This window comes from Osmia lignaria, chromosome 2 (genome assembly GCF_051020975.1).
Source record: "Osmia lignaria lignaria isolate PbOS001 chromosome 2, iyOsmLign1, whole genome shotgun sequence".
NCBI classification, from domain to species: Eukaryota; Metazoa; Arthropoda; class Insecta; order Hymenoptera; family Megachilidae; genus Osmia; species Osmia lignaria.
The window spans coordinates 4519490-4545523 of NC_135033.1; the positions used below are offsets into that span (position 1 = coordinate 4519490).

The 26034-nt window shown below is 31.2% G+C and overlaps 7 protein-coding genes across 14 annotated transcripts; 2 read left to right on the forward strand and 5 right to left on the reverse strand.

Annotated features, from left to right (window-relative positions):
• Positions 1-76: 76 nt before the first annotated feature.
• Positions 77-5714, reverse strand: app (Palmitoyltransferase app). Of its 3 annotated transcripts, none has more exons than XM_034327572.2 (10): positions 5248-5710; positions 4810-5125; positions 4568-4728; positions 4289-4447; positions 4077-4214; positions 3853-4007; positions 3674-3791; positions 3482-3594; positions 3300-3402; positions 77-1116 (listed from the first exon to the last, which is right to left on the reverse strand). In XM_034327572.2, exons 2-10 carry the CDS (start codon positions 4956-4958, stop codon positions 812-814), a joined length of 1401 nt encoding a protein of 466 aa, XP_034183463.1. In that variant the 5' UTR covers positions 4959-5125; positions 5248-5710; the 3' UTR covers positions 77-811. The 3 variants fall into 3 exon arrangements, 1 of the variants encoding a protein (XP_034183463.1); XR_013063499.1 differs by having other exon boundaries at positions 976-1116; positions 1823-3402; positions 5266-5714; XR_004581793.2 differs by having other exon boundaries at positions 976-1116; positions 1823-3402; positions 5248-5714.
• A 1298-nt stretch (positions 5715-7012) lies between these two features.
• On the forward strand, positions 7013-11661 carry LOC117605906 (uncharacterized). Of its 2 annotated transcripts, XM_034327708.2 has the most exons (7): positions 7014-7394; positions 8264-8505; positions 8587-9108; positions 10077-10181; positions 10248-10397; positions 10466-10803; positions 10961-11661. In XM_034327708.2, the coding sequence occupies exons 1-7, from the start codon at positions 7385-7387 to the stop codon at positions 10971-10973; spliced, it is 1380 nt and encodes a 459-aa protein (XP_034183599.1). In that variant the 5' UTR covers positions 7014-7384; the 3' UTR covers positions 10974-11661. The 2 variants fall into 2 exon arrangements, with proteins under 2 accessions (XP_034183597.1, XP_034183599.1); XM_034327706.2 differs by having other exon boundaries at positions 7013-7394; positions 10466-11661.
• A 167-nt stretch (positions 11662-11828) lies between these two features.
• Positions 11829-13762, reverse strand: PCNA (Proliferating cell nuclear antigen). The gene is made up of 4 exons (XM_034327709.2): positions 13409-13762; positions 13056-13221; positions 12820-12964; positions 11829-12406 (listed from the first exon to the last, which is right to left on the reverse strand). The coding sequence occupies exons 1-4, from the start codon at positions 13627-13629 to the stop codon at positions 12153-12155; spliced, it is 786 nt and encodes a 261-aa protein (XP_034183600.1). The 5' UTR covers positions 13630-13762; the 3' UTR covers positions 11829-12152.
• A 538-nt stretch (positions 13763-14300) lies between these two features.
• Pof (RNA binding domain-containing protein painting of fourth) lies at positions 14301-17396 on the reverse strand. Of its 2 annotated transcripts, none has more exons than XM_034327579.2 (6): positions 16985-17396; positions 16144-16818; positions 15574-16076; positions 15099-15501; positions 14663-15016; positions 14301-14574 (listed from the first exon to the last, which is right to left on the reverse strand). In XM_034327579.2, the coding sequence occupies exons 1-6, from the start codon at positions 17000-17002 to the stop codon at positions 14518-14520; spliced, it is 2010 nt and encodes a 669-aa protein (XP_034183470.1). In that variant the 5' UTR covers positions 17003-17396; the 3' UTR covers positions 14301-14517. The 2 variants fall into 2 exon arrangements, with proteins under 2 accessions (XP_034183470.1, XP_034183469.1); XM_034327578.2 differs by having other exon boundaries at positions 17071-17395.
• A 348-nt stretch (positions 17397-17744) lies between these two features.
• Positions 17745-19716, forward strand: eIF4E4 (eukaryotic translation initiation factor 4E4). Its single transcript, XM_034327588.2, has 4 exons — positions 17745-17888; positions 18237-18415; positions 18501-18818; positions 18908-19716. The coding sequence occupies exons 1-4, from the start codon at positions 17859-17861 to the stop codon at positions 19020-19022; spliced, it is 642 nt and encodes a 213-aa protein (XP_034183479.2). The 5' UTR covers positions 17745-17858; the 3' UTR covers positions 19023-19716.
• A 13-nt stretch (positions 19717-19729) lies between these two features.
• On the reverse strand, positions 19730-22018 carry Fadd (fas-associated death domain protein). Of its 3 annotated transcripts, XM_076692496.1 has the most exons (5): positions 21823-22018; positions 20401-20808; positions 20155-20313; positions 19946-20076; positions 19737-19873 (listed from the first exon to the last, which is right to left on the reverse strand). In XM_076692496.1, exons 2-5 carry the CDS (start codon positions 20771-20773, stop codon positions 19739-19741), a joined length of 798 nt encoding a protein of 265 aa, XP_076548611.1. In that variant the 5' UTR covers positions 20774-20808; positions 21823-22018; the 3' UTR covers positions 19737-19738. The 3 variants fall into 3 exon arrangements, with proteins under 3 accessions (XP_076548612.1, XP_076548611.1, XP_034183476.2); XM_076692497.1 differs by lacking the exon at positions 21823-22018 and having other exon boundaries at positions 19730-19881; positions 20401-20896; XM_034327585.2 differs by lacking the exon at positions 21823-22018 and having other exon boundaries at positions 20401-20887.
• A 1088-nt stretch (positions 22019-23106) lies between these two features.
• LOC117605833 (deoxyribodipyrimidine photo-lyase) lies at positions 23107-25409 on the reverse strand. 2 transcript variants are annotated; one of them, XM_034327581.2, is made up of 6 exons: positions 25173-25409; positions 24980-25100; positions 24574-24902; positions 23951-24501; positions 23640-23881; positions 23107-23565 (listed from the first exon to the last, which is right to left on the reverse strand). In XM_034327581.2, exons 2-6 carry the CDS (start codon positions 25086-25088, stop codon positions 23414-23416), a joined length of 1383 nt encoding a protein of 460 aa, XP_034183472.2. In that variant the 5' UTR covers positions 25089-25100; positions 25173-25409; the 3' UTR covers positions 23107-23413. The 2 variants fall into 2 exon arrangements, with proteins under 2 accessions (XP_034183472.2, XP_034183471.2); XM_034327580.2 differs by having other exon boundaries at positions 23114-23565; positions 25178-25409.
• Between the last annotated feature and the right edge of the window lie 625 nt (positions 25410-26034).

The following is a 26034-nucleotide window of genomic DNA, read 5'->3' on the forward strand; positions in this document are numbered from 1 at the left end:
TAGAATAAAAGAATGTAATATTTTACCAATGTGAAAAATTAAAATGAAGTAATAGTATTCAATAATCGATAATAAAATCGAAGAATTTCTTTTACTTATAATTTTTCAATATTCCAAAATCATCGTTTTCATACGTTTTAAATGCATACAAATATTTTCTAATGATATCATTTGTGCATATGTGTAATTAAATTGATATTCAATCAGAGATATTCATGAAAACTTAAGTGCAAAATTGATTTCAGTTGGAAGTGAAGCTTGTTAGTTTAGCATATTTTGTTATAAGAATTAAAGAATTGGAGCATGTGTTAACAAAAGAGAAAAAATGTATAAATTCGTATTAGAACAATTAAGTAGTACAACTTCCTTAACCCAACGTACTTTTGTATAGTTATTTATAATATTAGGAGTATCATAGTACGGTGAATCACCACATTTTTATAATCTTTTGTTTATACATAACTATTACACTGCAAGTAGAGACTATTCTCATTTACTAACTTCATATAATGAAGAAAATTGATGCGAATGGCTGGAATGGAATTAACAATGATAAATGTATCCAGTAAATAGTGCAGATCAAAAGAAGTCGATAATCAAACCCTTGATTAATTTGGAATTCAAATGAAGTTATAAAAATTCACTACAAAACCAAATGAGAGCTATTAATATTGTACACTTATGTCATAAATTATATAATAAATATTTAGTTTCAAACAAAGTATAGAATTTAATCTGCACTATTTCGAATAAGCGTCAATAATTTTAAACGTTGATGAATCTAACTAGATAAAAAGTATAAGTTTAATAATTATACTGCTCCCATTTTTATAAGCCCTGCTTGGCTTCCCCTACCAACACTCGCCTCTTCCAACGAATCTAAGTCTAAAGCAGATTCTATCATGGTTGTATCTTGTAACAATCTAAGTCTAGATGCAGACAAAGGTGTTGTTACAGTTACCGAAGGTATAGAGGACGTATCCAACGTGGACGAAACCACGACACTCTGACGAGGAGGTAGCGGGGCAATTTCGTCGATATCAATTGGAGCTATATTAAGTGACGCTAGTGGTACTTCATTGGTAACAAGTTGGCTCACGCTGTTCGTGGTGCTACCTAAAAACAAATTTCTAACAATAATCAAATTATCTAAATGAATTTGATATTATATAAATTTCATGTACAGTGTACAAAAATTATTAGAACTTCAATAATAATTGGCATTAAACTTCAATGAAAAGCCGTTATAAACGCTCATTAGCAACAAAAACTATATTATGCAACTTATTACAAAAGTGCAGCATTGGCTGTGTATCTTTGTTGCATAAACAGATAAACTGAAACTACGCTACAATCAAATAAATATCCCAGGCATTGATGCGTCACATGAATACATTTTCCATGTGTACACGTGTCGAATTGAAATAATAAAAAATTATTGCATAGTGATTGTTGTACAACGTATGGCAATTTTTATACTAACATACAGATATATAAAATTATAAAAAATATATCCCTTTAAATTTATACATTAAATATGTGTGTATTTGTTTGTACATATACAAAAATATGTATATTTATATACATGTTGTATTTTCACAATCCCGGCGCCCATAATAACGATCCAGATAAATATAAACTAATAAATTAGTCACAATCCATAAACCCTTGAACTGATATAACATTCTAAAATTAGTGTCTTTAAAAGTGTAGAAAATACACGTCGAGTGTAAAGTGTTTATTGACAGCTATTATTAAATACCAATTCATTCATATTAAACATACACACAATAATGAATGGAATAAAACAAAATAAACTTACCAAACGGTATGCTCTGAGCCCTCGATTACAGGACGTAATTTTAAACAACAAAGAAATACAATTTATTCAATCATGTAGAAATATGACTAAACAATAAAGAATGTAAATTTATGCAACCTATTAATGGATCCGATCTATATCCAGATCAATTTCTTTACCATATTAAAGATTAGTATAATGACATAATTTACTGAATTAAATATACCATGTTCTACTAATGCAGCTGTACTATAAAAGCAAATAACTATGTTCACATATTAGTATTAAAAATTGCAATGAAATTAATAGTTCAGTCCTTTTTTTCAGTCAAGATATATACCATAATAACAAGGATATTAACATCTCTCTTCTTCGTTTCTTAAGAAAAAATATCCATGAGCTCAGTACCAAATTGAACAGTCAAAAAATAAATAAATCTCTGCTGATAACAATCAAATTCAACTTGAATGTATCTCATTCATAAAGATATAGCACGAGAAAACATGAACATGATAATAATAATTACCTTTTGTTAATGTTATTAATATATGTATATTAACTTACATATCATTATCTTTACTAATATGTATATACATACTAAAAAGTTTGTATATTGTAAGCTTCTAATAATGAACAATCGAAACATCAAAACTTATATTATTTTAATTTCAACACGCTAAAAGAATTTTTCCTAACAAATACGCTATGGCCGTTTATTTAAGTTTCGTTTCAATATATTATATTGTTATTTTAAAAAAATGCAATTATTATGAAAAATATTAAATATCATCGTTATCGCTCATTGAACTCATAATAAATCTACGATTTAAAAGATCTTCTTCAGTACTGTCGCTAGGACATAGAGAATTTTCCGCATAAGAGAAAGTATTGGTCAATGGCCCTGAACCGAATCTGTTAACTGCAAGTCCAATCGCATTTTGTCCAATAATTGGCATCCCCCCTGCCCCTAATATTCGTGACATTACAACAGTTGGCAAGAGATTCTTTGATATCGGATATTTTAAACCATGAACAGTGCATCTCAGGTTATTATACTTGAGAGTTTGTTGGGATTGAGAAATTCGTAATGGATCTTCTGAATAGCATTGGGGAAATTTTTGAAGGTCGGTGTAAATACTTTTATCGTCGATTTTATGACGTATCGGATCTTCGGAATATCTTTGCGGATACTTCTGAAGATCGATACCATATTTCTGATCGCCGACACACTGATCATACATTAAATTATTATCCGAACATCTGTTATACTCTTCCCTACACCTGTGAGGATATTTATGTAAATTCTCTTCACATCTACATGGATATTTTTGAAAATCTGGATTTCCCCTATCTGTATCATATTTTATATGTTTTACAGAATCCTGAAAACAATGCTGTAGGGGATATGTCGGAACGTATGTGTCATTTATATACTGTCGCGGGTACTTGGAAAGATCCTCAGGATAACGGATAGTATGCCTTAAAAGGCTTAACTCACCGTTTATCGATTCGATCTGCGGCGAATGTTGACCAGAAACGAGATTGTTCATGGAACCCGTAAGATCTGGGCTAGGGTTTGCCTGAACAGTTGTCCCATTAGACTATGACAATAAGAGACAGTTTTATATAGGTAAACAATATGAACGATATAGATGAACAAATGTAAATCAATCTAAATACCTGTGGTTGTACAATTTTCACAGTACCATATGTTTTATTATTAGTAATCACACTATCATCGCTAACCCTTTCTTGTTCTGCGCGATATTCAGGTGTTACTATACCCCTTCGATCTATAAAATGCGATATTTTAGCGTTAAATAGTATTAACATACACGGAAACAATAACAGAAGAATCAAATGATGAATTACCAATTAAGCTAGGTGGTGCCGGTCCACACAATACGTAGAAACAATTTCCACAAATATTTCCTTGACTATAAGGATTAAAACTTTCTTGCCCTCTTTTAATGGAAAACGATCCTTTAATCTATAAATGATAATTATGTTAAAACTGCCTCCAAAGTATATAGCAGATTTACAATACGTACATCTTCATTAGTTGTCTGATTACTGGTAGTTAAATATGTATGAAACCCAGCTAGACCAAGAATACTCCAAACAGAGAAAAAACATATAACTCCTACAACAACACTTCCTGGAGATATCCTCACTGCTTCTAGAAATGGTCTATCATCTCTCGTAACTACAATTAATTTGATATAAAATTAGAACTATTCCAAAATTGTCTTCCACTTTCCTGATTAATACTTACGCATTATTAAATGTGTTACAGCACACGCAAATATAAAAACGCAAAGAAATGCCAAGGACACAATAAAAGCATAAAAATATCTGTAATTTCTTCTGCCTACACAATTTCCAACCCAAGGACAGTGATGGTCAAATCTCTCTGAAATAGTAATTACATGATATTTCTGTATTTCCATCAAAATAATTTTTATAACAAATAACAAATATACATACCTACACAATTGTCGCATAAACTACAATGCGAAGCCCTTGGTGGTCTAAATATCTTACAAGTAAAACAATACTTTAATTTTACTGGCTGTCCTTTTACTAATATCTCTTTTGTTCTAGGCGGAGGTCTATACATTTTGGAATTGCCATTGTTTGGTACCTCTTTATTCAACATGAAAAAGAAGATTTTTATTCATTTTAATACTAAATTAAATTAGTTACAATTGAAACACTATGATAAATCATAAAATAATATATTAATTTCTTAATTTTCTTATGTACCAATTTGTTTTTCAATATAGGCAGCTTCATCAGGTGTTGCTCTTGGAATAACTCCAGGATCGCTAAAACTTGTTCTGAATAATGCGGACATTACAAAAACAAACAATAAACCACCAATAACTGGTATAGCAGGTGTTATATGAACTGCTAAGAATGGACAACTAGAAGAAAGGTAAATCCGTTAAAATTTGATTAATTTTACACGGATGTATGAAATTGTAATTAACAAACGATTATCTTACTCAAAAGCAAAAAATAATCCACTTGTTCCAGCAATAAGACACACAGTCACATAAAATACTCCAGTTTGGGGTGCCATCATCACCCTACCGTCGCAACAGAATCGATTTCTACCTGGGAAAAGTTCCCATTTTCTTGTAACGTGTGGCATCTTGCAGAAGTAGACAGACTACTTTACACGTTGTTCATATATACAAGTACATAATGCCCAATTTGCACCGCATAATTCATTAGGGCCATACAATGTTTATTTAATACTAATATCCAAAAGTTTGAACAATCATGTTTCATCTTGGCTTATTGTTTTGCTTTATTGAACTGTAATACATATCATGGATAATTAAATTAACTTGAATGTTAACTTAAATCAATTAAAAATATTATTTGTAAATGCTTAAATCTTAGAAATTTTGCATTAAACGAATAAAAAAATAACATACCGTGCATTTATAAATTACCTTCTACGTTCTGGAGAAGTAACAGAAAATTATGCACTTCTCGTCAACTTAACCTAATTGCTCCGTTCGTTGAAAATACAATGAAATTCATATTTCGTTAAAACTTGCATTCTCATATAATCAAGCTGATTCGTTTACTATCTTCCGTATTCTAAAAACAGCCGTGAACTCACTTTCGATACATTATCGCCACTGTCTCCCAGAGACCACCGACTACGAAAACACTCACTGCAGGGTCATAGCTCAAGAAAATCACAAGTAAAAATTCATTTGTAAAACTAGGTCACTTTGATGTGACATATAAACACTTGTGCACTCTCAATATAACCTTCAAATCTACAAAGTACATTATGATCTGAGAAGCCGTTGCATCGTTTTGGTCAATCGACCTTAGTTCGATGACAATAACGTATGTATGTGTTTACAGGGATTGTTGGCCGTTGTGTTTGCTCAAGATTATCTGTGCTTCCCTCTAACGGAGTATGCGGAAGCGCCACGTGATCCTATTGCCACGTGACCTAATACAAAACTAATTTCGATTTCAAGTATGAATACTTATTAAAAAATTGATAATATAATGTTATTGGAACTTTATTCGTATAAATATTGCATTTTCATTTACAACAATCTATACGATATCATTAGAAATCATATAAGACGCTGAAAACATTTTAGTATTCCTGAGAAATAAATTTTTAATAGAATTTGACCATAATGTTATAAACTTTTAATAGAACCATATCGATAGAAAAATAACATTTGTACGAAGTATGATTATCTAGGAAAACGATTATAGTTCATTTTGAATAGACAGGATTGATTATTTAATAGCAAGAGGTCTATACAATAGTAGGAGGGTGTACAACTTATTGCTCCTGTTGCAAAATGGGTCGTCGACGCAATGCAGTACATCGTCACACGTATACATGCACACATCGAAAGGAAATCTTGAAAATCGAAGAATCCCACTATGAACGCCATCTTCGGGTAGAACCAGGAACAGAACGGCGGCGATCCTAAAATTTTACTGCACTCACACTCACCCACATTAACCTGATAATATCGCTTCCAGGATCTATAGATGTTATGGTTCTTCTTAATCCTCCTTATGCTAATAATTCGTACATCAAGAAAATGTATTGTTTGTTAAATTACATAACACTGTATATTTGAAAATTATCTTTCGATTATCTCTTCTAAAGAAAAATCTTTGAACTTTTATTTTTTGTTAAAAAAAGTATTGATCAAGAATGATATATTTTTAGGATTAGCAAATCATTCGTTCGAAACCCTGCACGCAATCCGCATAATGATGCGTTCGATCGAATTTTAGCTTCGTCGAAGTATCGTGAAGCGATGCGCAAATTTTTCAATATCAATTATAAAACGTGTCGCCAAGAGATAAAGAGAGATCTTGTACCGTGACGAGAACGGTTGATATATAAAATGCAAATGTAATGACGAAACAAAAGGTGAACGAAAACGGAAACGAAGGGGAGAGGAATATCAACAGGCGTGAAGTGAACGTCAGGGTGTCGTGGATGAAGGAAACCGAGGGACATAGTCGTCGGCGTCGGTAGCGGAAAGGATCGTGAAGGGTCACGTTTAGTCGCGTCTGTACGGCTTAAGGTAGTAGCTGGCGAGGTGATTTCAGGGTGGGAGATTGAACGAAGCATGGAACATGGAAGCTGGGTGTAGAGGGGTGAAGGGTCGGGTGCGGCGGGGTGCACGGGTATGAATCGTGGAGCGGGCGGATGGACGGACGGACGCAAACGCTGAAATCAGCTCGGGCGATCGATGCGATAAATGGATGCGTGCGATTGGTAGCCGGGAAAATCGATGATGAACAGGGGGGCACCCTACCTAGCCGCGAAAGCGAGCACGGCTGCACCGCCGGAGAGGATGGAGCAAAGACCGAAATATCGATTTTTAGGCCCCTACGCGGCGGTTCGATGCTCATATCTGCCCCGTGTCCCGTATCCGCGCGAAGCGCCTTTCAAAACACCAACGACGCGTGCGAGACACACTGTGTGTGGTGCCGCAAATCTCATCGAGGATTATCGTGGAAATTAAAATACGCGAGAAAGAAGCCGAGTGACGCGTAGCGAAGTTCTGGTCGATGTCGTCAGGTAACCACGTTGACAAGCGTAACGACGCGGTAAAACGCTTCCCAGCCAAGAGAGAAGAATTCTCTTTCTCTCGTTGACGTTCGTGCGACCAGCGGTAATATCGTGAAACTGTACGAAATAATCAATGATCCTCGGCTAAGGAAATGATCTAAGATCACTGTTCTCGTTTCTGCGTCAACAACCGTTTTCCTCCCGCCTCGACAGTTTTTTCAATAACAAAAAACTATTGTGTACAATGTGTTTAATCATCGAACGAACGTCAACGGCTATTGAAACGAGGGTGTGAATGCATTACAGGGTAGTGAGGAGAGTGCGTAATTATTTCGTTTCAATTGTCCGATCAAATTGCATCGAAAATTGATCGAGAGGATTTTTCCTAGTGTTTTATAGAATATCGTGAAGAATGATGTTGAAAAAATAAATGTTCGGACGCCGCGTACTGACTTCGATCAAAGGGAAGAAAGATTATCGTGCATTTAAGCAAACGTCGTCACAAGTGATCATTGTCAAACAATGATTGTTTGTTTACATATTGTATAAATTATTAATAAGTATATTGAAAACAATAATATATATACACAAGTATCGATATAACAACAACGATTGTTTTTTTTTGGAAAATATCGAGATTATAATAAAAATTTCTACGTAACAACTGTTTTCTATTTTCGAATCATTATGAAACTCGTATCACTTGAAAAAGTCTTTTCGTTGATCGTACGATGCAACGAATTATGTACACACGAATGCAAATAAGATACGGTCGATGCAACAGGCTTAACAACTGCAACATTAAAACTTGTATGGAAATATATGTATATTGTTGTCTAACGAGAATTAACGGATCATTGTTTCTATTGATAATATAGAAAAAATGGCCATCGCTGCTTCGGAGAATTATCAACTTAAGTGGCACAGCTATGGCGCGCATCTGCACAGCTCTGTCGCGACGTTACTTCATTCAGAATCCTTCGCAGATGTCTTGTTAGCAACGTCCTGCGGCCGGCACGTGGCGGCTCATCGATTTGTCCTTGCCGCTTGCTCGTCGTACCTAAGTCATATTTTTCAAACATGCCATTTCGGGGCAAATACAAACGCTCCGATAATTGTCGTACGTATACCTAATCATCTATATAAATTATTCAAACGTACGGATAAATAAATAGATAAAAACATAATATGAATATTTCAGGTACTACCAACAGAAATTGGTTACCGAACGTTAAAAATTCTTATTCAATATATGTACAGCGGAGAGGCAACAGTGACGAATGATCAGCTAGAGGGTGTACTAAAAGCGGGTGATATATTGCGTGTTCGCGGTTTATGGAGATCCAATACCGGAAGTAAAAAAGAGAATATACAGTCGAATAATCAGAAGGTTGATCGAGACAAACGGGAACAGCCACCGTTGACCGGTCAGATTCAAAAGATCAAACTAGTGCAACCGGCGACGGAGAAGATCGTCGAGAATGTACAACAAAGTACACCGGTACAAAACAACGTTCAACCTCAGAAACCTACCTCAGATAGAAAGAGTATCGAGAAGACCGAGGAGAAAATTAGCGAGCCAGAAACTAAAAAGGTGTTGGAAGAGAATAAAAATAATGAACAAAATAAGAATAAAGAGAATCTGGAGGCTAACGGGAAGAAAAGAAAAACCACCAACAGCGACGTGGAATCGAATAAATCTAAAAGCGAGGATGGTGAAAACGTAAGAGAAGTGTTTATCGGTAACGATATTTTATTAAAGGGTTACGCTTAGTTGGGATCGGGAAAATGATTTTTTTTTACCGTCCTGATAAATATTTACTGTGAAGTGAAATATATCATCGAAAAATACACGTTTCAAAGTGGTTTCAAGATTTTTTTAAAAGTAAAATGATAAATAATGAGGGAAATACAGCTCTTTTCGTAGAACGCCCTTTTCTTGAGGTCTATTAAGCTATCTGAGCCAAATCATCAGAATATAAAAAAACATATATGAAAATTTGTTGCTAATTATTTGCAATTTTTTGCCGTAAAAAGTAATTTTTTTGCTTAATATTAAGCCATCTAGCCATTGTAAAAAATAGCATATAATAAAATAAAACAAAAAATCAATTACACATAAATTTTTTGTTATATTTTACATTGAAAAGTATTTTTTTTTGTTCCAACTGTTACAAAGTTACAGAAGGTTGGATAACTTTTTAAATTATTTTTAATTTATATCTTCCAAACCGCTTATTTGAAACCAAAACCAAAGAAGATTGAGTTAGTATATTGTATTGTTAAGGGCTTGAAAGGGTTGCGAAATTTTGATTTTCACTAAAATGACAACAATTTTACTGAAAGATTCGGTTTTTGAAGTGATCAAAAAAGAATTTTTCAACGGAATAAAAAATCCTTCGTTCAGGCTCTTAACAATACAATATACTAATTCAATCTTCTTTGGCTTTGATTTCAAATAAGCGGTTTGGCCATCGCAAGTGATCTCGAGAAAAGGGGTGTTCTACGAGCGTTCCCTCATCATCTAACATTTTACTTGTAAAAAAATCTTAAAACTACTTTAAAACATGTATTTTTCGATGGTATATTTCACTTCATAGTAAATGTTTATTAAGACGGTAAAAAAAAAAGAATCCAAACTAGGCGTAACCCCTTAAATACAACAAAATGCATCATTTTGTTCTGTTTCAGACCGAGTTAAATTTGGAGCTTCTGGTGAAAGACGAGCCAATATGGGAAGAAACTATCGATCCATCAGAATCACTGACGATAGACCATGAGATTGATATCAAACCGGTAATCGGTCGATAAATTGATTTAATAAAATAAAATGTATGCGATATTAATGATCGGCTTTCACAGGAAATCGTACACAGTGCAGACGAAGAAGAAGAATATACACCATTAACGTGCGATATGTGTAGTCAAACATTTAATCGACCATCAGATTGGGTGAGACATATTGAATTTACACACGCCGATATGACCGAAAATCGAAGAAAAAAGAGGAAGGTAAGAATGTAAAAACGTTATTTTAATATATGAAATATTAAATAATAACGTATGATTTACAATAACAGGGTGATGTAGATGACGATAGCAAAGATTTTCCACCCTTAAAATGTGATCTCTGTGGTAATATGTATTCGACACCTCAAGAATGGGTTCGTCATATACAAACGGAACATACGGAAGAGCAATTAGCTTTAATGAATAACTCTGCACCTCCAAAGCCAAAAAGGGTTCACAGTCATCAAAAATTGTGTAACATTTGTCAAAAGGAATTTCCAAGCCATGCATCGATGGTGATTCACCAAAGAACGCATACAGGGGAAAAGCCTTTTCTTTGTTCCTATTGTAAAAAAGGCTTTAACGTAAAAAGTAATTTACTAAGGCATCTAAGGACATTGCATGACAAGTATGTACATCCTAGCTTATATGGGAGTAATGGTAACACTAATGCTTAAGTCCCTTTAATTTTCAGTTGTATATGTTCCTTTTTTTTTTCTTGTTGATATCTCATTTGCAAAGTAAACGTCACGGAACATCTTATACTTTTAGAATTATGTTTACAGACTGAAGGAGTAGTATATGCATCGATAATCTTGCATAAACATGTCAAATTGGTCCAAACAATTAGACACTACCGATGTTCGTGGCATCTTCTTTGAAAATGAGCAGGTATTAAGTGCTTAATACGTTTCATTAAATTCGAATGAATAATTTCAATATTCTCTATTTGTATTAAATTGTGTATTTATATGTATCGGTATGAATACGTATTCATCATTTTATTATGTGGATAAACAATTGTTTTATTTTCAAAATGCGATAAATATTTTGTTAAACACAAAAGCAATATCAGGGCTTTAAAACCAAAGAGGCTGATCACTATTGCCAAAGTGTATTGTTTCGTTGCGACTTTGATTCGTTCTTTATAAACATAGAACAGAATACAAAAAAAAAGTATTTATTTTAATTAAAATATTGATTTAAGCGTGTAAGAATAAGAAATGACGATATACAGGTCTTCGCATATGTGCGTGTAAAATAATTCATAGGATAAATCAACATCTATTGATTAATATTTAATTACTTAGTAACTATATGAGATCCAAATTATGTAAGATTTAACTGTATACTTCTAGGCTATTCCATCCAAGGTAGCCCTCTTATTCCCTCAGCTCGTAAGCTAATTATGTATTTTTATATTAAACTAGCTTATACACAAAGTATAAGATATAAGATAATTAAAATAAGTAAAAAATTTGAACTTCAATTAGGCTAGGACGTAAGAAATAACACATAATTCAAAATTTATCAAATGTTTTGGAAATATATTGAGTTCTTCTTACATATAAAAGATGCAATATTATCAAAACATTGTCACAGTTTAAACGATAACAATATAAATCTTACAAAAATGACACTACATTAACATGTTAATCATGAACGTGTCACTCTACTATGAATCTTAGTGTCAATTCTACGTTGCGCTAATACTGTGACGAGCCAAATGACTTTTAAATGTAAAATTTAAATATATTACCTTCAAAGTATTTTTAATTATTCTTAATTATTCCTTAACGAGTATTAAAATATACTTCTTTTTAGCTAAGCAATATTATCACTCTATTTTGAATATTTTATAAATATTTCCTTCTTAGTAATGTGGTAGTTACCAAAATTCAATTGTATTCCATCAAATTAGCTGTTGCTATGATACGTGATGTTGCACTTTACAAATCAAAAGAATTCCTCAGAATTTTAATTTTCTTCATCATCATCAATTTTCGGAGCTAGGTAATATCGTATATGTCCAATATCTCCAATTTTGTATTCGCATACTAAAGGTACATCATTAGACATTGATAACTGTACTTGTGCACAAAGAGGTCCAGCCTTTATAAAACAATTAAGATAACGGCATGAAAAAGTTAACTTTACTGGTTCTTGCATATTAACAACTACTGCATGTTCTTCATTATCTGCATCTGCTGTTTGTGCTAATTTAATAGTAGCTGAAAAAAAAAATTTTAATGGATATAACTACAATTTATAATAATGTTAATTGTACAGATTTATTTTTACATTTTGCAATACACACTTTTCATAATTGACTAGTAATTTAATGAGTTCTACTATATAGAGGTACATTTCCTTTAATACAAAACAATAAACAAACCTGTGTATAGATGCTGGTGTGACCTCTTTTTTTATAATAACAAGGTCAAAATAAGTAAATACTTTCTAGGACATTATTTAACTTCAATCAGTTGCTATATAACTATCGTGTTTGAAAGAATCCTACTAGCAAGATGTTACAGAGTCATATCAACTATTATACTTCCAATGTGAGTACATACATATTATTTAAAATAGTAACATATAAATTATCTTACTCTTATTCATTTGATCAAAGAAATTTACATACCTTGGCCATAATCTCCAGCAGCACTGAATTTTATACCCTCTTTAGAACATGCAAATGCTATTGATTCTCCAAATTGACTTAAATCTCTACAAATGCGGGAAAACTCTTGAGATGGCATTTTTACAACACAAGAATACGAAGTTTCCTATAATCATAAACAAATTGCATATAATTTAATTGTAAGAAACTCGGTCGCAAATGAATTTCATTCTATAACAATGAATCAAGAATCTTACAGGAATACCAAGATGTTCCTGGTCCATATTTATAAGTTTCATCTCATATTCTGCAAGTTTCTCTTTATTTGGTGATTCAAATATAAATACAATGTTTTCTGGATTATCCAATGCTCGTAAAGTAACTGTATCTTCTGAGCCAGCGCATCGTAGAATTTTAGACATACTGTAAAAGGTATACAAGTTAACGTGTGGTATTTAAAATTCATATAATTTTATTCCTCGATAACTCTATGATTTAAACAGGAGAAAATATAGAACAATAGAAGTATTTTCCTCACACATAAAATTTTGTTTTGCCACTTAAAAAATACATAACCTGTGTAAAACCTATATTGAAATTACTATCTTACCATGCAATGCTCATTCCCATCGATAAATTTCTATCACACCTATATTTATCAAATCCGTCACTTCTGAGATTAAGGGAAACTAAAGAAACATGAGCATTGTCCATAGCTTGAACCTGAATTCCAGAATCAGAACATTCGAAGGTAGCTTCTGTTAAAAGATCTTTTATTGCATCTAACACCTTCTTCAAGATCGCACTCTGTACCAAACGAGCTTCGAACATTTTTTCAGATTATTTTTCTCAATTTCCAAACTATACAAAACTGACTAATGCAACAAGCACCGGTACTTAAAAGAGTTATAAGACCAGTAGGTATACCCGCGCTTTATTACCGCCGAAACGCCAAGAAGTAGATGGCGTTCGTATTTACCGGAAATGTTTGTATTTAATTTTTAAATCGAACTACTTGACATACATGATGTATGTACCTATATGCAACGAAGTTTTGTAAAGTTTGTTCATCCTATTTAACTATAATCAAACGCTTTTATTTCATATAAATTGAAATCTTTTATTTTACATAAAAAACAATATTGCAATGTATTATATGTTTGCAGTATATATCAAAATTTTTGGAAAATTTTTCTTTGGAAACACGCATCGTGACTGTATGGATTATAAACTTAAATTATTAGGAAGATCAGGGACCAATATTTTTTTAAGTAAATATTAGTTTTAGTTTAATATTTCGAAGGTATACTTTAGTGTTAGAAACTGTTAAAAAAGAGTTCAAATTAATATTATAATTACTTTTTTATGAAGGAAATTTTTGGAAAATTTATATTTATATTAATCGCTAATGGCAAATAAATGAAATGAATATATAAAAAATATTTTTAACTAAAAATACGAAAAATAAGTTTAATTGTATGTTCAATTTTGTACACAAAAAATTATGTGAGCATATTTAAGCGTAAAAATTTATAAAATAAAAATCATATAAGTACAAAAATATTTAAATACAACTCGATTACTGTATTATGTTTAAATAAATGCAGTCTCACTCGTAACATTTGTAAACTAGAGATATTTACACATTATGCATGATATTAAATTATTCAAAAATCAAACACTGATCAATACAAAAGAAATACATGCTCGTGAATTGTATTAAAATCCAATATCACCGGCCATATTCTCCAGTTCACTGAACATTTGGTCAAGATGCTGTAAGAAAAATAATTACAATAAGTACTATATAAAAAATGAATAGTGATTTTAATAATTAAATAATTGTTAAGTAAATTGTATTTACATCGGAAGGTTCATTATCTTTCGCGATTTCTTTGTGTTTTTCATTAAACAGACTTCCATTCTCATCTATGTCTTCTGTATCGTTTTCTTCTTCATAATCATCTTCATTATCATCATCATTATCATCCGAATCGTCTTCTTCTTCATCATCGTCATCATCGTCGTCATCATCATCATTTACATCGTCATCTATATCATCATCGGATCTAATGTTACACGACATATCCATTTCTTCGTAATCTTCCGGTTCCTCTTTGATTTCCGTAAGCATTATTGTTTCCGCAACTGTTTCTCTATTGGATGAACAAGGTGGAGGAGCTTCAGATGCCGAAGGTATCTGAGGTAATTGGTCGGTCTAAAAAAGGATCAATTTAAAAATCATTTGTTTGTCATTATTTTAATAATTTTGTTAATGACCAGCATTTATGTACTATTACCCATGGTTGCTGTTGTTGTTGCTGTGCTGATTTGGCTGATGCTATTGAGGTTGGCGTAGAAGATGAAGGGGATTGCGAACTCGTTTTTTGATCTTGATTCTGAGATGATGCTTTATTCTGTACTTTACTAGAATTATCTTGTAATCTTTTATCTACATCAGCTTCTGATTTTGTTATATTTTTATCAACATGATTAACTTTTAATTCTTTTTTTACTTGTGAGTTATTCGTTAGTTCTTCTTTAACTTTTTTAACATTAGGCTTAGGTTCTCCAGGAAGACAAGTATTGCCTCGCTGTCTTCTAAATCTAACAATAATACTTCTAGTATCCCACATTAAATCATGCGCTTGCTTATAAGCAGATATAGATTCATCGACACTGTTATATCTTATGAAAGCATATCTAAAAGTGCAAGCAATACATTACAGTGATTTATACCAATTAACATACCATATTCTATAAAATAAAATTTACCGCGTATTTCTCATCTTCTGCGCATAGCCGACATCTACACGGGCAGCTGTTGGGAATTTACTTTTTACCTCATTAACATTTACAGATTCTGGCAAATTTCCTATATATAATGTATAAGGATCTATTTCTTCAGGCATTGGATTATCTTCATCTCTTAGAGATTTTCTTTCAACTTTTAAATGGCCTACTCCAAAAGGTATCTTTTCCAACTCTTTTATAGCATCGTCGATATTAACACTTTCTGCCATTTGTATAAAACAGTATCTAGGACCACTGGGACTTTGAAAATGTATATTCTGTATACCAGGATGAAATTCTCTAACAATATCTTTATTTAAATCAGGATCTGGAAATTTTATTATTAAACTTTGAGCCTTTACTGTTTTATTATATTCATTTTCGATTTTTAAAGCTCTTTCTGCATCTTCTCGATTCCACGGTCGACTAGGATAACTTTGGGACATAGGTTTCCTTTGTTTATTCTTTTTAACTACAACTTCTTCCTGAAATAAATAATAAGGCATAAGATGTGATTAAGTAACAAACGCAATTGTTATTATCCGATCTTACCAATACAATTTTAACATCCTGATCTGATGTTTCTTCTCCGTGTCTATTTGTTAAAATCCCCGGAGGTATAGGAGGAAGAGGATGATTAGGAAGAGGAACAGGCATATGACTCATAATAGCATCGCCTGCAGATGTGGTGTAATTGTTTCTTTGCCATTCCAAACCAAGAGTATTACTCAATGTGGCACCAAAATATGCTGCTTGATCAAACTGACCCTGAGATTGTCCAAATCGTGCAAGCCGTCTATTTTTACGATGAAAGTTACTTCTTTGAACATATATATTGCTTCTATTATGAGTAAATCTTTCGCGCCGCATGTAATTACCTCTCAGAGGCAGGTCTCTTTGAAATGTATTTGTTGTTATGTCACGTGGATGCGGAGGTGGTAAAGGTGATGTTTGAGGTGTTATCCATTGCCATGGTGTAGGAGGATGTGTCCATGCTTGAATAGGTGTAACTTGAGAAGGCACTGGCCCAAATACATGGGGAGGTGGTGGAACTCCGGTAGAAGGTGGAGGCATTGGAGGTAATGGTGGTTGTCCTGGCAAAGGTTGCGTGACAGTTGAAGAAGTTGAAGATGATGAAGTAAAAACAGGATAGGAACCTTCATATCCAAAATTGATGCATTCTTGCTTAACAAACGATCGTTTTGTTTCTCCATTTTCATCTGTTATCTGAAATATGAAAAATCATGAATTAAAAATTAGATGTATCAAAATTTAACTTTGCTAAACAATTATAATTTAGTATCATTAATTTAATATTGTAAACATTGCAAAATTGTTTCTATGTAATAAGTACATATATGTAAATATTCTAAACAATTACTGTCAAACTAACCTTCCTTAAAAATACCATTAATGGAATAAATGTAAATTTATTACTATTACTGTAAAATTATAAGAAATAGAGAAATAGGTCTTTACCGAACGTTTCATAATGTAGATAAAAGCGTTGATAATGCTTAGAGAAAAATTACGTTCCTTAACTTGTAATGTAAATACATCATATAAGACTACGACGATGGCCACTGTCAAACTACTGTGCATACAAGGATACCAACCCTTATTTTTCACTTTTTATAGCGACATATGTATGTAAATACTTTCAGATAGTAAATAATCAGCTTCGCACAATGAAAAATGCATAATTTCTTAAGGATATATTTGCGATACAATTTAATAAGATATTATGAAATTAAACATTATAAATAAAAATTAAATCAGTGGGACTAGGACCTCCAGACCCAATAAGGGGAGCACTAGTAGAAGTACTAATGTAATATTATTTTATTTTTGCGGCAGTTATAAGTATAGCCTTCTCATTTTCAGCTTTACGCAATTTTAAATCATATTTTTGCATTTTAATATAACAAAAACTAAAATAACAAAAGATAGTTTAAAATATTTTCACAAAACAATTGAAAGAACATAAAAAATATGAAATGAAACAAAAGCAATAAGTGTTTTAATAATGAATAAAATATGTTATGTTAAAAGACATTTCTTCAATACTGAAATAATTTCTATTCATAACTATTAAGTATAGTTATTATTAAGTATTTGTTATTTTATTTATTACGATATCCTCTCGATGCGCCGGTGCAATTTCATATTTCTATCTTAGGAAAAGAATAATTTGATGTAATAATTTTACCGACAGATGCCCTTGCTGTTAGTTCAGGGAGCGAAAGTGTTCGTATAGTGTGTGTGACATGGCTACGAATAATACAGAAGAAATTGAGGTATATTCTCTAAAAACTAGTATAATATTATAAATATTGTGAAAATAATCTGATAATTCTTTCAAATACGGTTATAATTTAAATATTAGAGAAAAATTTGTATGATTTCGTTTGAAACATCATCATCGTTGTAGCATTCCGTGATTTCTCCCATCTGTTCCCATGCTTGGTAAAAGCTATCTAAGCTTAAAAAGACTTATTATATTTCTTCAATAAAATAATTCAATATATACTGCGTTCGTATAATATTTGTTAGGTATCATTTATACAGATCAAAGGAATATGAAATTTGCTAACGTCTTTATGCATGCAATACGCGCAGGTTAAAAGAAGTTAAATTATTTGCAGGAAGTAGAGAGGAAGGAACAGGAGGTAGTAAATTTCGATGAATTTCCACCAGAGGTTTTAATTAAACACCCACTCCAACATACATGGACACTTTGGTACTATGAACCAGATAGAAACAAGTCATGGGAAGAAAGTCAAAGAAAAATTACAAGTTTTGATACAGCTGAAGATTTCTGGAGGTAAATGTATAAATTCTTTTTTTATAATTTAATAATACTTTATTGGAAGGATTTATTGATAATTGCAATTTATGTTTCATGACAGCTTATATAATCATATAAAGCCTGCATCAGAATTACGACAAGGATGTGACTATAGCATGTTTAAACAAGGGATCAGACCTATGTGGGAAGACGATGCTAATAAATGTGGTGGAAGATGGCTTATAAACTTAGATAAGAAACAAAGAAGTATAGATTTGGATCACTATTGGTTAGAAACACTTTTATGTATGATCGGTGAAGCATTTAATGGATATTCTGATGATATTTGTGGAGCTGTTGTGAATGTGAGGCCAAAAGGAGATAAAATTGGTGTATGGACTACAAATGCTAATAATGAAGATAGTGTTATGGAAATTGGGTAAATTAAAATATTTATATATATATATTTGTATTCAAAATGTTTGTTGATGTGACACTTCATTATTTAATTAAACTTTTTTTTTATAGGCGTAAACTGAGAGAAAGATTAAAAATTGCCTCAAAAGTTATGATAGTATATCAAATACATAAAGATGTTATGGTTAAAGCAGGAAGTCAAACAAAAAATGCATATACTCTCTAAATGCTATTTTAATGTCGCTCTTAATTAAAATTGATCAAGTAACATTAAATATGCATTAATAAATAGGGATATTATATAAAATTTGGAATACTACATCAAAAATTAAGTGAAGATACAACAGAAATTTTTGAAAGATCACATTTTCATTGTAGTTAAATATTTTCTTAATGAAAATCATTAAAAAAACTGAATAAATGTATGAAAACAAATTTATACTACAACGGTTTAAAAATTTATATTAATGTAATAATAAATAATTTAAAATTAGAGTATAAAAGGTACGCACAGGCTGCTGTATTTATAACAAGATAAATCAAGTATACAAATAATTACTGATGTAAAAAATTTCCATTAAACTGCTTTCCCTATAAATATTTCTCTCATGTTACTTGTGTAAACAATAAAGACTGCAATATTGAATTTCTCTAAAGAAGAACCTATAAAACTAAGTTGCCATTTTTAAATCAATAAAAATATTGAAAAATACAGCAACCTAATTCACTTTAAGATAGTATAGTAATATTTAATGTTTTCACAATTGTTTGAAAAATAATTATATTTAAGTTTTTCTTATAAATTCGTGAAAAATATAAAATACTGTTTCTTCACATTAGTTTTTATTTTTAAGTTACTTTATATAAAAAATATTACATTTATAAAATTAACACAAAAACATTAAATTTTTAATTAATATAATTACCCTTCTTATAAATTATTTAATCTTTACCGTTATTTATTATAAATTTTTCAGCAAGTTCTTTGAGATCTCTGCGTCTTGCCTTTTCCAATGCACGTATTAAGTTTAGTTCCCAGTTGCCAGTGTCGTATTGGGATACATACAACTTTAAAGCCTACAAAGCTATTTAGATTACGCTTATGTAAAGAATTTTGTATAAAATAAGTACAAATTAATTAAACCTTACTTCAAAACTTTGTTCCCTTAAATCAGAAGGGTACTTATTTTGGATTGCATCAATTTGGTATTCAGGAATATTTAAATACCTGGCTGTATCTCTCCAAGAACGACCAATTCTTTCACTAATTTGTAATAATACTTAGGGCAGAATAGTTTATGTTAATTTAACACATAGATAATAATAAATATATTATAAGAATTTTAACTTATACTTACACGTTTGTTGTAATATTGCTTTTTGTTCCAAAACTGTTCTACAACTTTCTACATTACTTTGTGATGTTTGATATTTAGAATCATTAGTAGGTATTTTTGATTGTGATATATCACTTTTAATTACATTTGATATGTCTGTTTCTTTCTTGTTTTTATTTGCTGTAGGAAAGCACATAAACATTATTACTAATCTTAATTATACTGAAAAGAATTAAATAAATTATTTATCGCAAGATAAAAAATTACCATCTTTACTTTGATACATGTTTATAAGTGGAAAGGTTTGCGTATTTTGCAAATGAAATTTATAATCTCTTATTTTACTTTCTATTTTTAAATCATTTAGAAAATTAATTGAGATATAAAAAAGTGGTTCAACATTATTGTAACTAAGATAATCCCTTTTTTCCAACACTTTTAATAATGTTCTTAAATCTTTAATTTGACTTAATTTGCGATTTGAATCTATTTGTGGTGTATAATATTCTTTGAGTACTTTTAATATTCCTTCATTAATGCAAGAATCAGCCACAGATAAGAATTCTTCATATAAGCTATTGTATTTTACTTGCAATGTCATAACATTACTGTGGGAATACCCTTGCTCTAAACCAAACATCTTGATCAGTATTTGAATCCTCCTTCAAACGTATCCTGAAAATATTATACATTTTAATTTCTTAATAATTGAATAACGTTTAACTGGTTTTATTTTATTAATTCAAGTAGAATATTAGTTATAAACAAAAAGTAATAAACATACATGTGTATATATATATATATATTGTATATATGTGTATAGTGTATGTCTGTATAATATTACATACATACGTAAATGTGATCACAAATAACTGGGCTGAACTTTGATTCCAGGGACATAAAATGATTGCCCTTTTTTCTTGCTCTTTAGTAGTTTTTGACACGTAGAATCCATAAATGTAGGTCGTAACTTTAGGAAATTAGCGGTTCAAAAGTTATGAGTATGTAAAGTTTCACGTTTTTAGGATATTTTACACGCTACTTTGACGCCATGTTGCTTCCATCTATTATTTGATTGGCCCGCATAGATGAGCATTCGGCGGCCATTTTGGCGGGATAAATCAAATGTTTCATTTGAATTTGTTTTCCACGATAATGATTTCGCCGACCGCCTGTGCGAGTATTTATGGCGTCGATTTTGCCGCAAAAACAAAGTCGATATGATGGAATCATTAATGGAGGCAATTAAGAAACAATATATTTTTAAATAAGGTAAGCGGAAGTATTAGATTAGGTTAGGCTATATACTTAAATCCGACCGCCGTGAGGCGGTCGGCAACGCTTTCGTGAAATAATAATACTGTTGAAATGTAATAATTTCTTTTAAAGGGCCCTGTTTAAAATTTTTAGGTTGGTAGTATGATACATAGGAACTTTGAAAGCTCATCTATGCGGGCCAATCAAATAATAGATGGAAGCAACATGGCGTCAAAGTAGCGTGTAAAATACCCTAAAAACGCGAACTTTACATACTCATAACTTTTGAACCGCTAATTTCCTAAAGTTACGACTTACATTTATGGATTTTACGTGTCAAAAACTATTAAAGAGCAAAAAAAAAGGGCAATAATTTTATGTCCCTGGAATCAAAGTTTAACCAATAACTGCAAGTCTTGTACGTATGTATACCTTTCTTTTTCAAGTTTTATATACCTATAATTTAATTCTTGATTTTATTATTGGAGAGTAAAAAAATATTTTTTCGTTTTAATTACAACCTACGATTATGTTGGCTTCCTGTATATTGCCAATGAACTAAAACGTTTGTAGATGTCGATTCGTACGAAGCATTTTTAACATCTCAGCAGACGTTAGTAACCACGTTACTAATTTCATAGGTCATGTCACAGCACAGCCGACTCTAGTACTAGCCGTGCTGAAGTAAAAATGGCAACACCGCGAGAGTCCGGTCTGAATATATCAACACCTACCCTACTCTATCTGCCTCCCGGACTCCCAGACTTTCAGCCAATCAACGTCGTCAGACTCCCGACACTCTCTGGACTTCACATAACCTCTTTGGTTTCGATCCAATCATTTCGCTTGTTTCAAGGTTTTTATTAACTTATATACACGTTTATCAATTCTTAAATGTTTCAATTTGATCCAAAGATGGTTTCATTTTGCTTCATACCTAAATTTTCTTGAAACCACTGTAAATATTTCAAATATCATGCTTCACAACACCAAACTACTGTGAGAGTACACAAAATATATATCACATTTATAACAATTTTATACTACCACATCACTTCTATTTGCCATAGTTGCAACGTTTATGTATTGTTTATACATAATTAACACAAAATAGTGTATATTACTACAGCTTTTAATTAAAAAGGACGTTAATTACAATTCCGAGCACAGGACTCTGTTTTTGAAAATAGGACTCCCGATTGTCACGTGAGCGGTGTTGCCACGTTGTTCAGCATGGCTAGTACTAGAGTCGGCTGTGACACTATGATTGATATTGTATGTATGTACACTGAGTTCCATCGAAGTTGGCGCACTAACATACTTACATAATATAGTATCGTGCATCCATGTCATTTAGGTGTATTGCCGTTAGTTGGATGCGATAACTGAGGTGGCGCTGAAATCAGTTTCTGTTCGGCCTAATTTTCGATGAAACGTTGACTGTTTTACCAACGCGGAATTTGGAGTTCGGCCTCGACGCTCGCATCACCTTAATTCGCGGGATTATTCAAGTTACATCAGTAAATCAAAAACCAAGGTACAAGTATGTCACTCACTACATTACCAAATATTATTCATAATGAATGACAGAAAATAGGGAATAGTAATTAATGTGTAATATAACATCATGTATATATTTATTTCATAATACTTCATAGAAAAATATACATCTATTTGTTTTAATTAGACTAACATATCAATAGGAATAATACAACTAAAGTATTTAAAGCAAAATGATACTGGCAAAATATCTTACACTTTATATCTCCAAACCGAAACGAATTGTTAGTTATCAGAAAATATCTTGGTATACTACATATTGATAAATAGAATAATTATTAATAATATAAAAAAGCGATATTAACAACCATAACAGTATACCAGTTCATATTCTAAAATATCGATCAAATATGTCAGATAAATAGATAAATTAAATTCATATCACATTAATATTCATATCAATTTAAAAAATTTATGTAACTTCTGTTTATATGTACATAATTAAATAATTGTGTATTTTATTCTAATATATGCTGTCCTTTTTCCATATTGAAACAAATTTGCTAACATCAAATTTTCGTTTGCATCCTTCATAAGTCATGTATCTTATTTTTCCAAATATCTCTCTCTCTTTAAAACCCATATCATGAATGCCACATATAGACCACATACAACCTAAGAAAACAATCATTATTCATTATTTTACTACATTTGTGCAATTATTCTTACATGACAAACACAAAACTGACCTACATAACCATTAGGATCACAACCATCTATACTGTATTTATTATTTAAGTAATTGGCCCATTCTAAGGCACTTTCAGGTGATTCAGTCCATTCCAAAATTTTCTTTGCCCAATACATCCTCAGAAATCCATGCATTTTTCCTATTGTTACCATTTGATTTTGACATGCATTCCACAAATCATCATGAGTTTGAGAATTTTCTAATACGTATAAAGAATATATGTACTTCCTTCTATCCTTCCTGTATGTAATAGAATGCTAAGAACAAAGTGTGTATACAATTTATAACGAAGTAAACAAAATAAATTACCGATGTTCATTTAATGTTGCTCTTGCCCAAGGGAAAGCCCCTTGAATAATATCATAATTTTTGTTATAGAAACAAAAATTATCGCTAAGTTCTCGTCGAATAATAGCTTCTTCCATGAAATCTTTAACTGATTCAGGATATAATTCATGGTATTCTTTTATTTCCAACATGCAACGTTGTACCGATATCATACCAAAATGAAACCAAGGGGACAAATCACTAGTAGCGTCTACTAAAGGATTATTGCGCCTGAGCGCATATTCTTTAATCCGATTTTGCAAAAAATCTTCTAACTTTTTAACGCCATGCTCATAACCAGGCTTAGCCCATGTAATTTCATCTACAGATGTATCTGCTTGTACACTTTGTAAAGCCATTTTCCAATCATTACTTGAAAACTGCATTTTTTCTGTATATGGATGTTTTATGAGAGGTGGAAATTCTGTTAAAAATTCGTCCAATTTTTCATTTATTTTACTTCTAATTGTTCTAGCAGAATATTCCTGCTTTGATGATGCGTACCAACAAGGTACGATATTATGTGCATCTACCTTAAAGAGAATTATACTAATATATCAACAAAATCATTAATTAATAAATAAATCAATTCAAATTATATTTACTTGACAAAAAGGGATATCTTCAGGAAGATTCTTTTGTACATCATCAATCCATGATATAGGTAATTTTAATGGGTAGAAGTCTGTAATTACAGCTCCCATTTTATGTGTTTTCACAAAGTTTAGAATACTCACATTTGGTTCACCTTTCAAAAGATGAAAATTTATATCTAATTCTTGACATTCTTTCTCAACTTGCATTAATCCTTTTAAAAGAAATTTATAGTATCGAATAGAAGCATTCAGAAAACTTGGCATTATACAAAAACATATATGAAGAGGTACATTATTTTTCAAAGCAGTTTTCTGAGCAAAAAGCAAAGCCCAATTATCTAGAAAAATTACAAAATTTCTGTAATAATATAAGCATTGCTGAAATTTTATGCACACATATATATTGTATAAATACCTTGTATCCTAATATCACGTAACATCCAATATAAAATGTGTTTACCTTTTTCAACATCATTTAAACCATTTAAAAGTCTAGCACGATTTTTGTTAAATGGAAATGTCATGATGGACTTAGTCTAAAAACCCAAAATAATTTATATAAAATTTACAAGAATACTACACAATTATGTACTGCCAAAAAGGTTTACCTTACATTTTTTCTCTTACGTTCCCATTTTTTCAATAGATCAAGTGTTTTTCTCCGTTTAGGTGGAATTAATTCATCCATATTTTAGTACTTTATTTTTAAAAAGATTTAAATAGTTTTATTTTAAAAGCAACTTTTGTATACACATATTAAACTCAGTGACTACGTAGTCACTGTTAAACTTCTACATATATAAAAATCTTAAAATATTACGAATACAGTAATCAGGTACAAAGACACAGGGCCCAGGTCCCAGAGACCCCTAGTGCGAATAGCTCTGTATACACAAAATATAGTCGGTATGACAGTCGTGTCTATTTTATCACACCTCGCAGGGACATGCATAGCACGAGAAAAGACAATTTTGATCCCTTTTGATCCTATTATTTAGAAGATCAAAAAATTATTAAAATAATTGTTTGACAAACTTGTATTCACTTCATATGTCTTGGCAATTCCTTGAGATTTTCAAAATCAAAAAATAAACTGCAAAAGTTGTAACTTTTATTACTGTATGTATAACATTCAGTAACTGTTTGATCTTTAATAAATTATAAAAATAATGTACATAAATATGAAACTTACATTAGAACATAATAATTACTTCTTAGTATCGTATAAAATATAAATATTTAATATAAATTGGTAAGATACTTATCCATAAAAGTTATAAAAATAATAAGTTTCAATAGATGTAGCAACAATTTAGTGAATAAATTATTGTGAAATTAAAAAAAAGTAATTAAATAATTTTTAATAAAATAGTTAAACAAAATTTTGCAATATATCCACGCAAAAATGTAAAGCGGTAGAAAATTTTAATAGATATAACAATAATTTAGTTAATAAATAATTATATATAT